The sequence below is a fragment of the Macroventuria anomochaeta genome, assembly GCF_010093625.1.
Source record: "Macroventuria anomochaeta strain CBS 525.71 unplaced genomic scaffold BU25scaffold_37, whole genome shotgun sequence".
In the NCBI taxonomy this organism is placed as follows: Eukaryota; Fungi; Ascomycota; class Dothideomycetes; order Pleosporales; family Didymellaceae; genus Macroventuria; species Macroventuria anomochaeta.
This window is the reverse complement of record NW_022985398.1, coordinates 348430-365574: the sequence shown is the minus strand read 5'-3', so window position 1 is coordinate 365574 and position 17145 is coordinate 348430. Positions and strand designations below refer to the sequence as shown.

The 17145-nt window shown below is 56.0% G+C and overlaps 7 protein-coding genes across 7 annotated transcripts; 5 read left to right on the top strand and 2 right to left on the bottom strand.

The window, feature by feature from the left end:
- Positions 1-287: 287 nt before the first annotated feature.
- On the top strand, positions 288-893 carry BU25DRAFT_424968 (histone-fold-containing protein; the record flags this gene model as incomplete). The annotated part of the gene is made up of 3 exons (XM_033708316.1): positions 288-453; positions 590-749; positions 806-893. 3 exons carry the CDS (start codon positions 288-290, stop codon positions 891-893), a joined length of 414 nt encoding a protein of 137 aa, XP_033557659.1.
- Positions 894-1947: 1054 nt separating this feature from the next.
- Positions 1948-3609, bottom strand: BU25DRAFT_400974 (putative cysteine protease ATG4; the record flags this gene model as incomplete). Its single annotated transcript, XM_033704986.1, has 2 exons — positions 2484-3609; positions 1948-2425 (listed from the first exon to the last, which is right to left on the bottom strand). The coding sequence occupies exons 1-2, from the start codon at positions 3410-3412 to the stop codon at positions 1948-1950; spliced, it is 1407 nt and encodes a 468-aa protein (XP_033557658.1). The 5' UTR covers positions 3413-3609.
- Positions 3610-4026: 417 nt separating this feature from the next.
- Positions 4027-6805, top strand: BU25DRAFT_179519 (uncharacterized protein). The gene is made up of 3 exons (XM_033700903.1): positions 4027-4229; positions 4290-4847; positions 4900-6805. Exons 1-3 carry the CDS (start codon positions 4109-4111, stop codon positions 6675-6677), a joined length of 2457 nt encoding a protein of 818 aa, XP_033557657.1. The 5' UTR covers positions 4027-4108; the 3' UTR covers positions 6678-6805.
- A 1308-nt stretch (positions 6806-8113) lies between these two features.
- BU25DRAFT_179487 (uncharacterized protein) lies at positions 8114-9493 on the top strand. The gene is made up of 3 exons (XM_033700902.1): positions 8114-8550; positions 8603-8879; positions 8932-9493. Exons 1-3 carry the CDS (start codon positions 8415-8417, stop codon positions 9407-9409), a joined length of 891 nt encoding a protein of 296 aa, XP_033557656.1. The 5' UTR covers positions 8114-8414; the 3' UTR covers positions 9410-9493.
- Positions 9494-10206: 713 nt separating this feature from the next.
- Positions 10207-13243, top strand: BU25DRAFT_434255 (uncharacterized protein; the record flags this gene model as incomplete). Its single annotated transcript, XM_033708850.1, has 3 exons — positions 10207-10317; positions 10371-11879; positions 13121-13243. 3 exons carry the CDS (start codon positions 10207-10209, stop codon positions 13241-13243), a joined length of 1743 nt encoding a protein of 580 aa, XP_033557655.1.
- Positions 13244-13280: 37 nt separating this feature from the next.
- Positions 13281-14798, top strand: BU25DRAFT_434254 (MFS general substrate transporter; the record flags this gene model as incomplete). Its single annotated transcript, XM_033708849.1, has 1 exon — positions 13281-14798. One exon carries the CDS (start codon positions 13281-13283, stop codon positions 14796-14798), a length of 1518 nt encoding a protein of 505 aa, XP_033557654.1.
- A 94-nt stretch (positions 14799-14892) lies between these two features.
- On the bottom strand, positions 14893-16881 carry BU25DRAFT_494402 (dimethylaniline monooxygenase (N-oxide forming); the record flags this gene model as incomplete). The annotated part of the gene is made up of 2 exons (XM_033711778.1): positions 14893-16565; positions 16848-16881. The coding sequence occupies 2 exons, from the start codon at positions 16879-16881 to the stop codon at positions 14893-14895; spliced, it is 1707 nt and encodes a 568-aa protein (XP_033557653.1).
- Between the last annotated feature and the right edge of the window lie 264 nt (positions 16882-17145).

Genomic DNA, 17145 nt, shown 5'->3' with positions numbered 1-17145 from the left:
CCTGTTGCGCAAGATCACACTCACCTCGCTTAGCCCACCAGTCAGGGACCGCTGCGCCCGCCCCTCCATCACCGCTCTGATTCAGCAAGCAGCTTGCGCACGGGCCCGCCGACCGCTGCTGGATCACAACACGCAGCGCGCTCGCCATAAGTAGCGCGTCCCCGCCCGACAGCGACCTTTCTCCCTCCATCTCGACTCCCACCACCCGCACTCACCGTCTCCATCGCACGCCGGCTTCAGCTTTATCAACCACTTTTCAATCCCACACATTTACCCAACACTCCAAAATGCCCCCCAAGGCCCAGAAGACTCCCACCACCGGCGGCAAGGCCCCGGCCGGCAAGGCTCCCGCTGAGAAGAAGGAGGCTGGCAAGAAGACCGCCGCTCCCTCTGGCGACAAGAAGAAGCGCACCAAGACCAGGAAGGAGACCTACTCCTCCTACATCTACAAGGGTGAGTTTGCCATTTCCGGTGCATCCAGGCGCGTTCTCTGCACGCGTCTTCCATCTTCTGCAGTCTCTGACTGCATCCTCCCATTGCAATCGCATCGTCCTGTTTCATCAGACGGAATTTTCTGACGCGTCCGCAGTCCTCAAGCAGGTCCACCCCGACACCGGTATCTCCAACCGCGCCATGTCCATCCTGAACTCGTTCGTCAACGACATCTTCGAGCGCGTCGCCACCGAGGCGTCCAAGCTCGCTGCCTACAACAAGAAGTCGACCATCTCCTCGCGTGAGATCCAGACTTCGTACGTTTCCCTCTTCCGTCCTCGGCCTTCAATGGCATTTGCTGACCCGCTTGCAGAGTACGACTGATCCTCCCCGGTGAGCTGGCCAAGCACGCCGTGTCTGAGGGCACCAAGGCCGTCACCAAGTACTCTTCTTCCAAATAGAGCGCTTGATTTGATGGTTTGCTTCTTTGGGTTTCTTTTGCTTGTCTTTCGACAAGGTGGTTACGGGGTGACGGTGTTCATGGGTCATTTTCTAATGTGATCATGGGTCGGTTTGCTTGTCCATGCGTCATCGTGTCATGATGGTTTGACACGATCCATCATCTGGGGTCTGTACATTATACCAAACGCAGACGGGAACGAATCAATTCTTTCAGTATTCACACATCATCTTCATTTTTCTTCTTCTCCCAGTATTCGCACATCGTCTTCACTTCCTCTTCTTTCATCTCCTGTCTTCGACTTTGGTTCTCGATCTTGGTTTCCACTTCAAATTTCATCGCGGTTTGCCATCGGTACTGACATGCAGTTTGAACGCGACGTTCTTCTCGAGCCGAACAGGATCCACGCGTTTGACGCGTCGCGTGGTGCAACAACAAACCGCGTCATTGCGCCGCCAAACTGCAGACGCCCAATCGCGCAAATCAGCAGCCTGGTCGAGATGCGATGCGCCAACCAGCGCGCCACACTTCCGAAGATTGGCATTTCAAGCATTGCAGGATTTTGCAATCGAGTTTCCCGGATCCTGCAATTGCGCGCGCTGAAAGGGCATGACGCAAATAAACGCTCAAACTTGGAGGGAAACGCGCGATTGCACTCTGGCTTGCAATGCTATAAAAGACGCCCGTGAGGTTGACTTGAACATTCGACATGTATGGCTTAGTGACGTATGCGACAACATCGAGTCTATGGTACATGCCGGATTCGAACCAGAATTATCTACAACCTATTGCTGGACCAGAATACAACGACACGAAAACTCACCAAGATGAGTGCACAAGACCGATCAGCAAACACGGGTGTAAAGCCACACAGCAACGTAGCCGACATGTGCGATTGAGTATCTACCTCACTCCCGAACTCCAAAAATGCATTGCCGTCGTGATATCATTGCAAGTCCTCTCCGCCCACCACAGTACTCACCGCGCACGCACCACGCACCACGCACCACGCACCACGCACTCACTACGCACCCACTCACCTCACTCTGCAGCACTTACTGCAGCCCGTCCTCGTCGCAGCTCTCAACCTCATCCACCGCGCCCTCCCTCTCCTGCCCCCTCGGCGCCGGCTCTCGGTCCTGCACATGCACCACGCACTTTCCCTGCACGCTCTGCACGCCCTCCTTCCACTTCTCGTAGTCCTCTTTAGAGGTCACGAGGAAGGCGAGCAACATGGACGGATCCATCTCCCGGATCTGCAGGCGCCGGATGCGGCGCGTGTGGCATGTTGCAATGTCGGCGGGCGTGTAGGAGGCCTCGCTGGGGGAGGGGACGATGGTGGTTTGCGAGTCTGTGATTGCGGTCTCCGAGGCTGTGGATGCTGCGAGCGGCGAGTCGGGTTTGGAATCGTTTTTGGCAGTGGGCGAGGGTGGGGAGTGGTAGGGTAGGAGGGGCCGCGTGCTGTGCGGGTCGAGGTAGAAGCAGGTGTTGCCCTGGGTGCCGACGAAGTAGTGGGATGCGGACGGGCGGCCGCTGGGTGTTCGTGTTAGCTCTGAAGCGCGTGAGAAGGATGGTGCTGCTGCCTGCTTACCCGGCGATGCCGATGCTCTGCTTCATCTGCAGAGCGGCCTTCAAGGCTTCCCAGTAGACGGGCGTGATCTTATCGATGCCCAGCCTGGTGCCCACGAGGATCAGTGTAGGCTGCCAGTTTCCGTCGTCGTCGACGGCGATCTGCTTCAGCCTGTCCTCGTACACGTCTGCGCCATCGCCGGAAACGTAGACCTTCAGGCCAGCTTCCCTGTGCCTGTTCGCCAGGTCCTGGATGCACCGCGCCGCTGCCGATGGCCCGAACCACTCGCCTGGGTACTTGCCGCACACAGCAGCACCATGGTCAACGAAACGGTGGATAGAGAAGGGCGCCCTTGCATCGTCTGCGAAGAGTGACAGAATAGAGCAGTGTGTGGGATCTGTTGTATGGTCCTGCCACCTCCAGCCCCTCCCCAGTCTCAGCATCTGCAGCGCGTTCGCCAGGATGCATTGCCCGCTCCGGATCATGCACCCAAAGCCCGTGTCTGACGTGAAGCCGGGCGAGGCGAGGTTCTGCATGCGCACGCGGAAGCTCATGGTCGCTGTTGCCTTGGGGTCCTGGCTCTTCTGTATGGCCGCGAAGCCGGAGCGGTAGGTCATCCATATCCGCGACTCGAAGTCATCGAGGAACGAGGATGGCCAGCCGCCGTACTGTGCTGGGTCTTGCCCATTTGGCGCTTCCTTTCGGTCGGTCTCGTCGACGCTGGTCGTTATCCAGCTCTCGTCCTCGCCGCGCTCGTTCTGCGGCGTCTCGGTGAAGCGGGTGGTGGAGGGCGTGTCGCTAGGCGTCGAGTTGAGCGGCGGCGGCGGCGGCGGCGGCTTGGGGTCGTAGCGCTCGCCGAGCAGCCATATGGGGTCGTTGGAGTCGTTGGTCGGGGGGGGATCGTAGAATGTGCGGACGAGGTTGCGGCCAACGCGCTCGAAGTCGTTCATGTTGGCGTGGACGTGGTTTGCGGCTATTGCAGGCCGCGGTGGTGGATGCGGAGGCGGAGGCGGAGGTCGGTCGGGAATGCGGTGGCCTTGAGGGGCGTCACATGGGCGTGCTCTCCCTCCGGTCTGCAGAACTGGTGTGCAAGAAGCCCACGGGGGTGCGCGCTGGACGGTGCAGCAAGGTGCAGTCTGCAGTCGTCAAGGGCGGAGTTGAGCTGCGTTGCGGCAAGCTTCCCCAGCTCGCGCCCTGGTCATGCTGCCTGGACGGTGGCGGGGGAGGGGCGTCCAGCTGTTCGTGTCACTGTCACAGCACGTCGCGAGCCGCCAAACGCGCTGCTCGTCCTGCTCGCTCGCCTGCGCTGGCATTCACAGACATGCACAGACATGCACAGACATGCAGCAGCTACATGTTCAGCATGCACTGCTGCTATGCGCGCCCACAGCTGCCTCCCCCTCGCGAGTGCCATGCTTTCGCCGACCAGCAGCGACCAGCCTGAGCACGAGCGCCGCCGAACCCAACGATACGCGCCGATAAGCCCTAGTCCCCGCCGCCACTGGGAAAGTCATCATCATCGTTGAGCGCGGCGGGTACCTGAGCATTCGCCGTGCACCTGAGTATTCGCCGCGCAGTCCCTTTCCCGTCACCACTTCCCTCCACCCGCACGCCACCTGTCTACGCGCCTGCACAGCACCGCCGCCATGGGGAAGAAGAAGGGCAAGAACAAGAGCAAGGGCTCTGCGAAGAGCACACCCAAGAACACCCCCAAGAACACGCCGCGCCGCACGCCCTCCACGTTCCACCCGTGGCCACAGGAGGAGGGTACGTTCCTGCGCGCTCCCTCTGCGCTCTGAACGCAGGTTGCTGACACGCTGCCCGCAGAGAAGCCCAGGTACTCCCTCGCCGACGAAGCGCGCTACGTCCTGGGCCACCGCAAGAACGCCTTCGAATCTGGCAAGAAGCTGCGCGACATGCCTGTCCACTTTGTTAGCGCCGGCCTGCTGGAAGGCACCATCAAGGAGCGCGAGAAGGTGACGGTGACGGTGACGGGGTCTGGTTCCGAGTCGGACGCTGAGTCTCTCGCGCCTTCCCCATCCTCGTCCGCTTCGCCACCGGACAACACCAGAGCCATGGCCCAGATGGCGATTCGCAGCCCCTCGCCCGCACCATCAGAGGCCTCGAGCGCATCCAGCGATGAGGTTGTCTTCCAGGGGCGTGGCAACACATCAGCGCCTCGGTCCACCGCCGCATCGAGGGTTGAGAGCCCTCTGCCACAGAAGCAAGCAGGCGCAGGCGCAGTCGCCGAGGCCGTGAACAGTGCGGTCGAGCACGCCAACGCACAGGCAGGCGCAGTCGCTGCCCACGTCGCTGAGTCTGCTTCCGTTCCGGTCGAAGACGTGCACGTCAAGCCCAAGGTCAACGTGAGCATTCGGGTCAAAGGTACTGTTGCGCGTCGACATCGGTCCGTGTTTACCTTACTGACCCCCCACAGATTCTCAGCCTGCCGCTCTCAGCGCTGCTCCCGGGCCAGAAGCCGTCGCCGCCGCCGCCGACGCCGAGTCAGATACCGACATCGTTACCGACAATGCGTTCGCGAAGCGACGAGGAGACAAGCCTGCGTGGGAAGGCGCCACAACACCTTGGGAGCACAAGTCCAAGCCGGGCATAGGGTGGTTGCCCGTCGAGGATCGTCCGGACATGGACGCTTTCCTTGCCGGTGACGTTGATCCTCGCGATGCCGCCATGGATGATTACATGCAGAACATGGAAGATTTCGGCCTGACTGGCGACCTCATGGCCGCATCGGGTTTTGCACGGCGCGAAATGGATCTCGACGCTGGGAGCCACAACGACTGGGAGTCGGCATCGGGCAGTCAGGCAGGCGACGAGCAAGATCCGACCGACAGCTGGGACTCTGACATGCTCCAAGACCTTGAGGGTATGAGCACATCATCTGATGTCATGGATACCGTTGTTAAGATTCTCTCGAAGCGGAATCGCAAGAGCGGAGTCCAGTACCTGTGCGTGTATGAAGGCTCCGTGGTTGACGACGCTCGCTGGCTGCCGGGCGGTTACCTCCAGAGTTCTGCTGAGAAAGACTTGATCCAGGCCTTTGAGGAGGCCTTTCTGCTTCGCAAGAAGGCAGAGTTGGGCGACAGCAGCACGAGCGACTCTGGGGGTAAAGAAGAGGAGGACGAAGACGACGATAGCGACTCCGAGGACGACGAGGATGACGATGACTTCGGTGAAGACGAAGAGCTCGATGATGAGACCATCGCTCGAGTTCTGCAAAAACAAGAGGAGCTCGGCTTGGGCGCAGACGAGCTTATGCTTTACGCAGCTGACGACTACTTCGGCGCATCCTCCCGCGCGGACGACTACATTCCCCTCAACGTCGGTCGATCGAATCGGAAGCAGCCAAAGCGTGGCGGGCGAAGGAATCGCGAGCCTACCTTCCCTTCCGCCTCCGCCATGGCAGACGCGCTCGATATGGATCCCTACAACGGCTTCGATATCATGGACACTGAGCGCCCGTCGCTGAAGCCTAAGAAGAAGGGCCGACGTGGCCAGATGCCCTTTGAGCTGCTTGATGACTCCGATCTCAACGAACAACTACAGAATGCGTGGGAGAACGATCGTCAAAAGAAGCGCACGAAGAAGGCCGAACGAGAAGAGCTACGGCAGCAGGGCCTTCTCGGCAGGAAGGGCAAGGCACCCAACCTGAAGGTCAAATACAAGGATGGTTTGATGATGGAGGACGTCCTCGAGGAGATGCGCGAGTTTTTGGTTGGCGACATGCAAACCCTCGCTTTACCTCCGATGGACGCCTCCCGACGTGCGACCATTCATCAGGCTGCAGATCATTTCAAGCTCACATCGCGCTCTCGTGGAGATGGCCTCGATAGATTCATCGTTCTCACCAAGACCACGAGGACACGGACCTATACCGACAACGAGTTCGACAAGGCGATCCTCCACAAAGGTCTACTCTACCGTCTCTCCGGACCAACCTTCTCGCAGAAGGGCGATCGTCCACGCAAGTCCGCCACCGTTCGTTTCGGAGGAGCGCGAGGCAAACCCTCGACCGGCTACCGCGACGGCGAGACAGTCGGTGCCAACGCGCCTGAGATTGGCCCTGAGAACAGAGGACATGCCTTGTTGGCCAAGATGGGTTGGTCGAAGGGTATGGGACTTGGTGCTCTGGATAACAAGGGCATCTTGCAGCCAATCGCGCATACAGTGAAAATGACCAAGGCGGGCTTGCAATAAGCCATCTGCTTCCTTGTATTGCCGTTCTTCATTCCGCGGTTCTTCGCCTCGATTACTATGGGTCTGCGCAGCTTCAACGTTAGCTGGCTTGCCATCTGGGAGGTGTTGTTTGTACGAGTATCTGGAGTCGTAAGGCGCAGGCATGGGACATTGGCCACGATCTATGATGGTCACCGACGTGTCAGGCACATCACGGCGTTTGATAGACATTCTTCCGTTGGGCGTATGCAGTGCGCTCATGGCGCCACGGCAGCATCTATTCGTACGAAGCGTGCGCATCATGCGCGGGGCACGATGCAGCCCATCGAAAAAAAAAAAACAATATAAATACAATGATACCCTTCGTAATGCTACTCTGCCGTTGGTGCTTTCGTGTTGTCGTGAATACCCCCAGGGCTGGGGCGGTTGGACATGACCAGTCGCCCAACGAACCCAGCCCGAGCTCATCAACTCCGTCAATATCGTTCGGGCTGTGGTCAAGCCCTCGTGGTAGGTTCCAGGTGATGCTTTCAACACTTCGGCTTGATTTCACGTCGATCCGAGTCGTTGTTGACCTGTTGTGATTTTTTGAAGTAGTTGCCGTTGCTCCTTTTGACTCGAAACTATCACTTGCTCGACACTTTCTCTGGCATGGTGTCTACACAACAACCAGATAACCATACCCTTGACCCTTTGGTATTACCTTCCCGAACGCCAAAAACAGATTCCATTGAACCTACAACCAACATCCGACAATATAGTGCTGCTGTGCGTATCAGCGGGGTCGAACTGCTTGTGATTGATGATGCCAAGCAGAAGCCTATCGCGACGCGTCCCAGCAACCGGGATGCGGAGCACGACATGTTCGCATCAAATAACGTGCCAACACTGATATATATCCATAGGAGGCGCATTCGCAGCTGAATTTCCAGACGGATTCCTTCTGTCGTCGTTCTGTCGACGAGACCTCAATCGTCTCTCAATCACCTGGCTCCCAGCGCTGACTGCTACGCGCCGACCTAACTCATCATCACGAAGCCACCACCGCGAGCACTGCAATAACATACGGACCTCGGGCTGTGTGGCATGGGGTACATCGATCTTACTGCACCCTTTAAGGAGGACGTCTCGCCATGTAAGGAGTGAGACGCGCATGTCACATTCGCACGCAAAGACGGTATGCCTCACATCACAGCAGCTGCATAGGACGACGACGATGACAACGACATTGGACGCGTCTTCCCACCAGATTACATGATCAACTTGCCAACATGCGCGCCTGAGCGTTCGACTTTGACATGAGGCTATCCTGGACGCAGAAAGAGCAGGGATCCCACCCGACTGGCTCCACGCATACCCACAGAGCGACCGATGTCAGTGGATCTGTTTTGACACACGTCAAACAATACGTACCATACAAGCGCCCATCACTGCCTTTGCTCTCGCTCATCTATCTGCATCCGAAACCGGGGTCTGCTAATTGAGATCCACATCAGGATGGTCTATCTACGAACGCATCTACGAAGCCCTCCAGGGTGCACGTACGGCGAGAGCAAAGATGTCCACGCGGTCACTCAGATTGAGGAGATAGAGGGGATGGGATGGAGTGAGTTCGAAGAGGCGCACGAATCATGCTCTTCGGACTTTAACCCAGTTGCCCTGCGTTTCGAGACCATTCAGCCTCAGCCTTCTCCATCATAGTCCTTGACCGAACTCATCCTTCGTATCGTATAGCAGTTCAAACTCGAGCCTGGCGCCATGGCAAACCAACCGTATACCCCCAAGCCGATCACCGACATCTTCACAGCGGATACAGACATCGACCGCAGGCAATGCAAGCGAGTTGTTCCTATGCGTGTCCTAGCTCTAGGCCTGGGGCGGACCGGCACAGCCTGTGAGCTAACATATGAGCATTGAACATGTCTTTCGTCTCTAACACAACATAGCTCTCCGTTCCGCTCTCCAAGAGCTCGGTTTCACAGACACTTATCACATGATGTCTGCGAGTGTAGAGAACCCACCAGACTGCTTGATGTGGCAAGACGCATTCGCAGCGAAGTTCGACAACGAAGGCGAATTCGGCCGTGAACAGTGGGATCAGCTACTTGGCCACTGCCAGGCTGTATGTGACTGGCCTGCCGTTGCATTCGCGAAAGAACTTATCGAAGCGTATCCCGAGGCGAAGGTCCTCATCACAACACGAGATGTCGATTCGTGGCATGCGTAAGGCCTTCCTTCCCTGAGTCCACCCATACAGATACTGATCAGTGAACAGATCAACACTCAAGACCGTAGACTGGCGAGCCAACGATCTCGAACTCAAGTTCGTCGCACAATGGGATTGGGGCGCCGGCCTCTACCAGCCCATGCTGCACAAGTTCTGGTCCACATTCTTCAAAGGCGACTTCAACAAGTACGGCAAGCAAGTCTTCAACGACTACTACGCTGAGCTGCGCGCTCTTGTGCCACCAGAGAACCTGCTCGAGTACAAGATGGGCCAGGGATGGGAGCCGCTGTGCAATTTCCTCGAGGTGCCTGTTCCAAAGGGCAAGCAGTTTCCGCATGTCAACGATACAGATGGCTTCGTCGACCGGTGCAAGGCGAGGAACAGGGCGCAGATGTGCAATGTGCTTTTCCGCGGATTCGTTATGGGCGGTGGATTGATTGCGGCGGTGCTGAGTACCAGTGCGACTATGCACAAGCTTGGCCTTGGGGGCAAGCTTCCATCCTTGACAGGTTTCCTGCGCGCTTGATTTCTTGCTGTCGACTGGAGTTATTGGAGTTGAGGGTGTTGTCATTTCTGGACGGATCTGGAGCTTTCGAACCCGGCGTTCATTGCTTTTGCACATACATCCTCTGTAGTTGAGAAACAGAACCTTTTCTCCCTTGACTTTGATCTTGTCTGTCGTCTTCGCCCAGTTCACGTCCCCACTGACTCATGACTTCTCAAATATTTCCTGACGGCATTCCCACCTTCTCGTCGATACGCGAACACGTCACTGTCGACTCGATAAGTCTTGATTGCTGGCGCGTTGCAGCGGCAGTTGAAGCCCCACTTTTCCGAGCGCGCTTTTCTAGCCATCGACTTGCGCGAAAGGAACGCGTGCACCAACAACGCAACAACAGCTCACAAGCCAATCAATTCCTGAGCACTGCCTGTGTCGGAAGCCTGGCGAGCATCCGAACGACCAGCCGACGACGCCGCGACGACAGAACGGGTTCAATTTTGCCCGTGTCCATCAGCATCAAGTGAAGCATGGGCCTTTCTGAAACGCGACGTTCCGCGCAGATCAGCATTGTCACAAGAGTCATGAAACGTCTCCACGGTACACGCAAGCTTCCTCGTTGACACTGACGGTCAAGCTTTGACATGCCACCACGCACAATGCTCAGAAGGGAGACGCGTTCTAGAGGATATGGCTGCGGCGCTGCAAGCAGGCATCATGGATCAAGTACAGCCAGGAGAGCATCTGAAGTGAATACTGTTTTCAAGATCTTCTTCTGCCCTTCCCGTTAGAGTCTTGCCCTTTCTGTTGCCGTCTGAGTAGCGATGCTGTCGTTTCAACATTTGTCGAGCTTTTGTGCCGCTCTCTTCGTCCTTCTAGACCCAGTGGAAGCTGGTCTGGACAATAATACTTCCCCAACATCGATATTCCGATCGGTAAGTTCACACGAATACGAGACGTTGTAGTATTCGTCTGACGTCATCACTAGCGACCGGATCTACACGCTCCTATTATCAACTTCGATATCCTCAGACCGGAACTTGTTGCCCCAGGCTACATCTTCCTTGCCCCATACCGGAACACAGACCCCGGACCGTATATTTACGACAACAATGGGCAGCTCGTCTGGTCGAGTGCAGGTACAATGGGTGGTTCAACTGCCCATAACCCTCATGTCTGCGAGTATCAGGGCGCAGACCATATCTGCTTCTTCCAGGGGCACCAGCATCACGGGTGGGCACGTGGACATGGCATTATCATGAACAAGAACTACCGCGTCGTGCAGACTGTGGAGGCTGTCGGCGCTGCAACTCAGATGGACATGCATGAGTTCCGTTTGATCGATGGTGGTAAGCGAGCGCTGGTCACGATTTACCAGCCTCGACAGTACGACCTGGGTGCATTTGGTCTTGGTCCCGGCCTCGGCTGGATCCATGACAGCCTGTTCCAAGAAATCGATGTTGAGACTGGAGAGCTGCTTTTCGAGTGGCGCGCCTTGGACCACATTGCTCCCAGCTTCTCATACACATGCATCGACTGCACCGACACAAGCGGAAACGGAATGACAAGAGACACACCATGGGACTTTTTCCACATCAACTCGATCGATAAGAACGCGGACGGCGACTACTTGATCTCTGCTCGCCATGTGGGTGCGGTCTACAAGATCTCGGGCGTGACTGGCCATGTTATCTGGCAGCTCAACGGCGCGAATCCGACTTTCAAGAACGTGAACCTGCACTTCTCAAGCCAGCACCATGCGCTGTTCTTCAAAGAGAATGCGACGCATACGTTGATCAGCTTGTTCGACAATGCAAGCAACACTTTCAACATCACGAATCCAGAGTCGCGCGGCATGCTCATCGGTATCAACCACGTGGAACGCATTGCAAGCAAGCTTCACGAGTGGCGAGCACCAGAAGAGAAGGGCATTCTGTCCGGATCGCAGGGCAATATGCAAATCCTGCCTGAAAAGAATGTCTTGATTGGTTGGGGTGATCACGCTTACTTCTCCGAACATCTGCCCAGCGGTGAAGCCGTGATGTATGGAAAGGTAGCTCAACGGGCAAGCGACGTGATGATGTATCGCTGCAATAAGTACGTCTGGAAAGGCGAGCCTTTGACTACACCAAGCCTGTGGACCTATTCACGAACTGGATCTGGAGCCTCGAACATGGTCTTCTATGTAAGCTGGAATGGTGCGACGGAAGTGCGTCACTGGAACTTTTACACATCGGACTCGGCGACCGGACCTTGGGAACTTATCGGCAAAACGAACAAGACCGGCTTTGAGACAGAGTACACGCTCTCGGCTTCGATGAGCTGGGCGTATGCTGAGGCGCTGGATGTTGACCGCAAGCCGCTGAAGCACGGGCGATCGAGCATCGTGAAGACCTTTGTACCTTCTGACCTGATCGTGTTCGGCTGCGATGATCGTGGATGCGATGATGTCTTGCCTCTCCGAGAAGGCGAGATCTTCAATAAGACGATGCCAGAGGTCGGCGATCGTGGCGACAACTACACAAAGGATCGAGGCGTCAACACGGTCAACTACTACCCGGCTCCAAAGTACGCTGTCCGTGGGTGGTCGCTGTCGACTTTGACGATTCCAGCAGCCTTGATACTGCTCATTGCTGGCGGCCTCTCTTTCATGCTGGGCAAGAGGAGGATCGCTAGACTCGGTGCTGTAGGACAAGACTATTTCTTGTCATTCGTACCGGGCTTCTTGGGTGGTAGAGTTGGGGGAGGCAGACGGTCGGATACCGAGTATCATAAGTTGGAGACGACCGACAGCACCTGAATCCATCGACAGGCGCAAAACATCGCAAACCCATTTTAGTTTTCTCTCGCTGCATCTTGCAACTACAAAACAAACACTTGATACTCACTCTGTGTACACCGCCAATACATATCGCCTGTCGTGCCAAATCAAACAGCTGTGTTCCTACGACTTCACGTGTGGCCAGATGTGCACACCGCGCCGTGACCCCGGATTTGACAACAATCAAAATGAAGACGCGCGACGGGCCGAACACGACGCGTACAACACTTGACGATTTTCAATACACACCCTTGTCGATCAAACGCGGTCAATGGGTTTCAGGATGTCTCCACTTGCCTGAACATCAGAAGGCCGCCCCCACCCAGATGACGCAGCCTCACCTGTCAACCAGCCGCGTCTTTGCAACATCAACAGGCTGGGGTATCGCTGGAGTGGAGCGATGTGGATGAAGGCTTGTCTGTACACGTTTTTCTTGTATCTTCCTTTCACATCGCTTCATTTCAGCAATCGAGCTTCGATAACTGCCGTCTTTTCCGAGCATATACCATTCACTACTTCCAGTCTTCTCCAATCTGTTTCCATATGTCTTCTGAACGTTTCGACAAGTTTGTCTCGTACATTCCATACGCGGTCGCATTCATACTTGTGGCTCTTTACTTCATATTCGTTCTACCGCATCTTCAGGACTACATCGTGGCAGCCTCGGGCTACATTGCTGCTGCGCAGAAGGCAGCTCATGCTCAGGAGTTCCCTAGAGGTTGCTCGCCCATAACGAGATACAATCGGCCTGTATTCGAGATATATGGTCTGTACTGAAGGGTGAGAGTAACCACTGCGGAAGGAGCATCCCATCCGAAACAATCACCATAGAAGGAAGGAGTGTACAAAATGATCCTAAGCAACTTCCACACACGACAACAAAGCACCTCTGCAGATGTCGACTCAGCTGCACGCAGGTCGCTGCACCAACGCCGAGAGTCAACACAATTCCCTTTACCATCCCCACGCCAACCCACAACGCCCACCATCCTGATCACAGAACCGAATGGCCCCCCATACGATGTGGAGAGTCCAAGTGAGAAAGCACTCAGGGAGGTCGAGCCAACATGGCTCAACATGCCCAATAAAAGAGCGCTGGCTATTCTAGCTCTATCACGACTGGTCGACTTCTGGCAAATGGCTTCCCTCCAATCCTACATGGTCGAGCAACTCCGCTCCTTCGATATCGGCATCCCAACCGCATCCCTTTCCTACCAAGCTGGCGTGCTGCAGGGTTCCTTCACGTTCGCGCAAATCGTTACTTCCATCCTCTGGGGTCGCGCTGCAGACTCTCCGTATGTTGGACGGAGGACGGTGCTGCTCATCGGGCTTCTGGGGACGAGCGTGAGCTGCATTGGTGTGGCTTTTAGTCGCAGTTTTGTCGAGATGGTGACGTGGAGGGTGCTTGGAGGTGCTGTGAATGGGACTGTTGGCGCAGCGAGGACGATGGTAGCGGAAAGTGTGGATAAGAGATGGCACTCGAGGGCGTTCCTGCTGTTACCGGTTGCGTTTAATGTCGCCAATATTCTGGGTCCGGTTGTTGGTGGCGCCCTGGTCCATCCTGTGTCGACTTACCCGGGCATGTTCAGCGGCACGCATGCGTCAAGTCTCTTCGAAGCGTTTCCGTATGCGCTGCCCAGTTTGCTGTGTACTGCACTTCTCCTTACAGAAGCTGGATTAGTCGTTGCATTCCTGGAAGAAACGCTTGCCACAAAGAGACACGATCGCTCCTTCATGGATCAGATGGCGGACATGTACCGCGGCATCATCACCGTCTTGCGCAGCCGCGACGCACAAAAGCCACACAACGTCTCCAAGAAACGTGGTTCAAACGGGTACCAATCAGTACAATTACCATTCGCAAAGATCTGGACACCAAACGTACTCTGGACACTTCTCAGCGTCGCAATCTTCGACCTGCACATGGGCGCTTTCTCCGGGCTCTGGATCATCTTCCTCTCCACGCCACGCACCGCAACAGACCAAAAGACAAGCACTGATGCCATACACGTCACAGGCGGCCTGTCTTTCTCACCGTCGCTTCTCGGCTCGTCGCTAGCCATCCTCGGCATCGTAGGCCTCGTGCTGCAGATCCTGCTCTATCCCTGGGCAAACTCGCGGTTCGGACTGATGCGGTGTTTCCGCTATTCACTGCTCATGTTTCCGATGGCGTACTTCCTCGCGCCCTACCTCGCTTTACTCCCGTCGGCGACCGCGCCGCCTCAGCCAGCATCTGGGGCACTGATTTGGGTTGGAATCTCGACGGTCCTTACGTTGCAGGTCTCTGCGCGCACGTTCGCGTTGCCTGCCTCCATCATTTTGGTCAACAATGCGAGCCCCCATCCTAGCGTTCTGGGTACTATCCACGGCGTTGGACAGAGTGTGAGCTCTGCGATGCGAACACTGGGTCCGGTGGCGGGAGGATATTGGTTCGGACTTGGATTGGAGAAGGGGATGGTTGGGTTAGGGTGGTGGGCAATCGCGAGTATCAGTGCGCTTGGATGTGTTGCGAGTCTCTGGGTGAAGAATGGGTCGGGGCATGAAGTAGTACTCCAAGAAGAAGAAGAGGAAGGTGACGATCGAAGTAAGGGCTAGGCCGTGGGCTTGGTATATTGCAAAGCCAAACGGCCACACAGCCTGAACGAATAATGAAATTCCCATCTCTCAGTCTCTCAATCCACCCCGCCGCTCAAAGGTCAACACCCTGCTTCCTCGTCCACTCCCCCGTCAACCCCTTATAATCCTCCGGCCCATACGGCTCCGTCCACTCCGCAATCCTCCCACTCTTCCTGTGATTCTCCAACCCGACATCTTTCAGCAGCATATCCAAATACGGCACAGCATCGAACACAAAGTCCGGCAGCCTCGCACCATATCCGCAAGGGTACCTCCACCGCCCGAATCTCGAGTGCAGCGTCGTGATCCAGTGCGCCTGCTCTGCAGTCGGCAGGCGCTTCAACTGGCCATCAAAGTACGCCGAGATCCAGAGTGCCTGTGCTTGTGCGCAGATAGAGGTACTGATTGTCGAGATCATGCCTGCGAAGGCGATGTTTCGCTTCGCGAGTGTTGCTGGTGGAGCGATGAAGCGGTAGAGTTGGAACGGCTGATTCGGCGTGTCGTTGTCTGTCTCGTTGCGAATGGATTTGGGAACGTTTGGCTGGTCCTGCAGACGGGGGAACTTGTCGAGGATGAGCGAGTCCGCTTCTGTGACAAGTGGATCAGGCTTTGCGGAGTAGTACGGTACACCGAGTTCAGACAGGCGGCCAGATGGGAGGAAGTTGATGGGTGGACGTGACTTCCAGCCTGTTGCGCAGAAGAGGACGTCGGCTTGGATGGAGTCGCCGGTTGATAGATGGACGGTTTTATCGGAGAGGTGAGTGACATCTGCGACGTGGACGCGGACTTGGCCATTGCGGATGTATTCGAAGAAGTCTGTTGGGAAGTTGCGGATGCTGAGGCCACTTCCAATCCAGAACGTCGAGTGCCATGGGATCAGTTTCTTGGTTTCTGGGTGCTTGTTGAACTCCATGAGGTCGATTGCATCGCTTCCAAGGATACCCCAGAATGTGTCGACAATCTTACGTCCGAGCCAGGTGCCGTGCAAGAAGCGTCGGATGCCTCCGTAGCCGTCTTCGTCGCCCCAGATGCAAGGGCTCAGCCACGTCAAGAAGCGCGTGTGAACAAGCTTCTCCAACCACTTCTTGAGCGGCGTCACGTAAGGCGGCGCCATCCACACTGGCCCGCGTCCACTCTTGCGGACGATCATGTCGACTGAGACTCCAGCGCTGGCGTACGCATACGCAGCATCCCACATACTCTTTCCACCTCCGAGAACAGCGACATTGCGAGCCGTAGTAAGGGTATCGGCTCGCTCACGGAAGTCCTTGGAGTGAAAGATCGGCGCGTTGAAGGCTTCCTCTCCTACAAAGGTTGGGAGATGGGGCTCAGATGTCAGTCCAGTGGCGACAATCAGCTTCTTTGTATGCAGAGGTGCTACTTCACCGGTCAAAGTGTTACGTGTGTTGAGAGTCCAGTTCCCGGTCTTGAAGTTCTCTTCAGCAGAGTCCACCCGAGTGTTCAATCGAGTGCGTGAATAGACACCAAACTCCTTTGCGTAGGAGGTCAAGTACTTGTGAAGGACTGTGCCCGGAATGTGCTCGCCTGGCTTAACACCGAAGGTTGCAGTGTCCATGGGAAAGTCGCTGTACTCATAGGTGCCAAGCATATTATTGGACTTGAGGCCAGGGTACAGGCGCTCGTGGCTCCAGACACCGCCGATGCTGGGGCCGCCTTCGAGCACAACGATCTCTTCATTCGGATGAAGCTCGATGTATGCTTTTGCTGCTGCGAGGCCGTACCAACCTGAGAGGTGATGTCAGTATCGCGCATGAGCAGGCCTCGGGAGGAGCTGCGATGTTGTCTTGTACGATCTTAAACACCAGGCACATAGACAAAGGAAGTTACAGCTCGTGTTTGGCAGGGAACATGATAACCACTTTTCCAAGCGCCATGCGGTGTGGTTACAGCTGATTTCGAACAAGATCTTGAATTGACAATGCAAAGATGGGTGGGTCCGCCTGCAGAACCTGAAAAGAACAGAAGAGGCATCACTCTGAAGAAAAGGAAACCAGATGCGCAACCTACCTGCTCCTACAACGACCAAGTCGGCTTCTTCCATGATGGTTGACTTGATCTGTTGACCTAGAGTGTGAAGAAAAGGCAAAGAGAAACGACAAGGAAAGCAGCGACTTGTGTATCCCAACAGAGCGCGACCTGCGGAAAACTGTCTGCAGACCTTGGGGCCCCTACATAAGCTATCGCGGCCACACATTAAAGCCCCGACAGGATTGATTCATCTAGCTTTCCCCTTTCGACCCACGTGAAATGGCAATTGTGGATTCGCAGTGACAGTACAGCCAGTCACAATATCGGGTGTCACTCC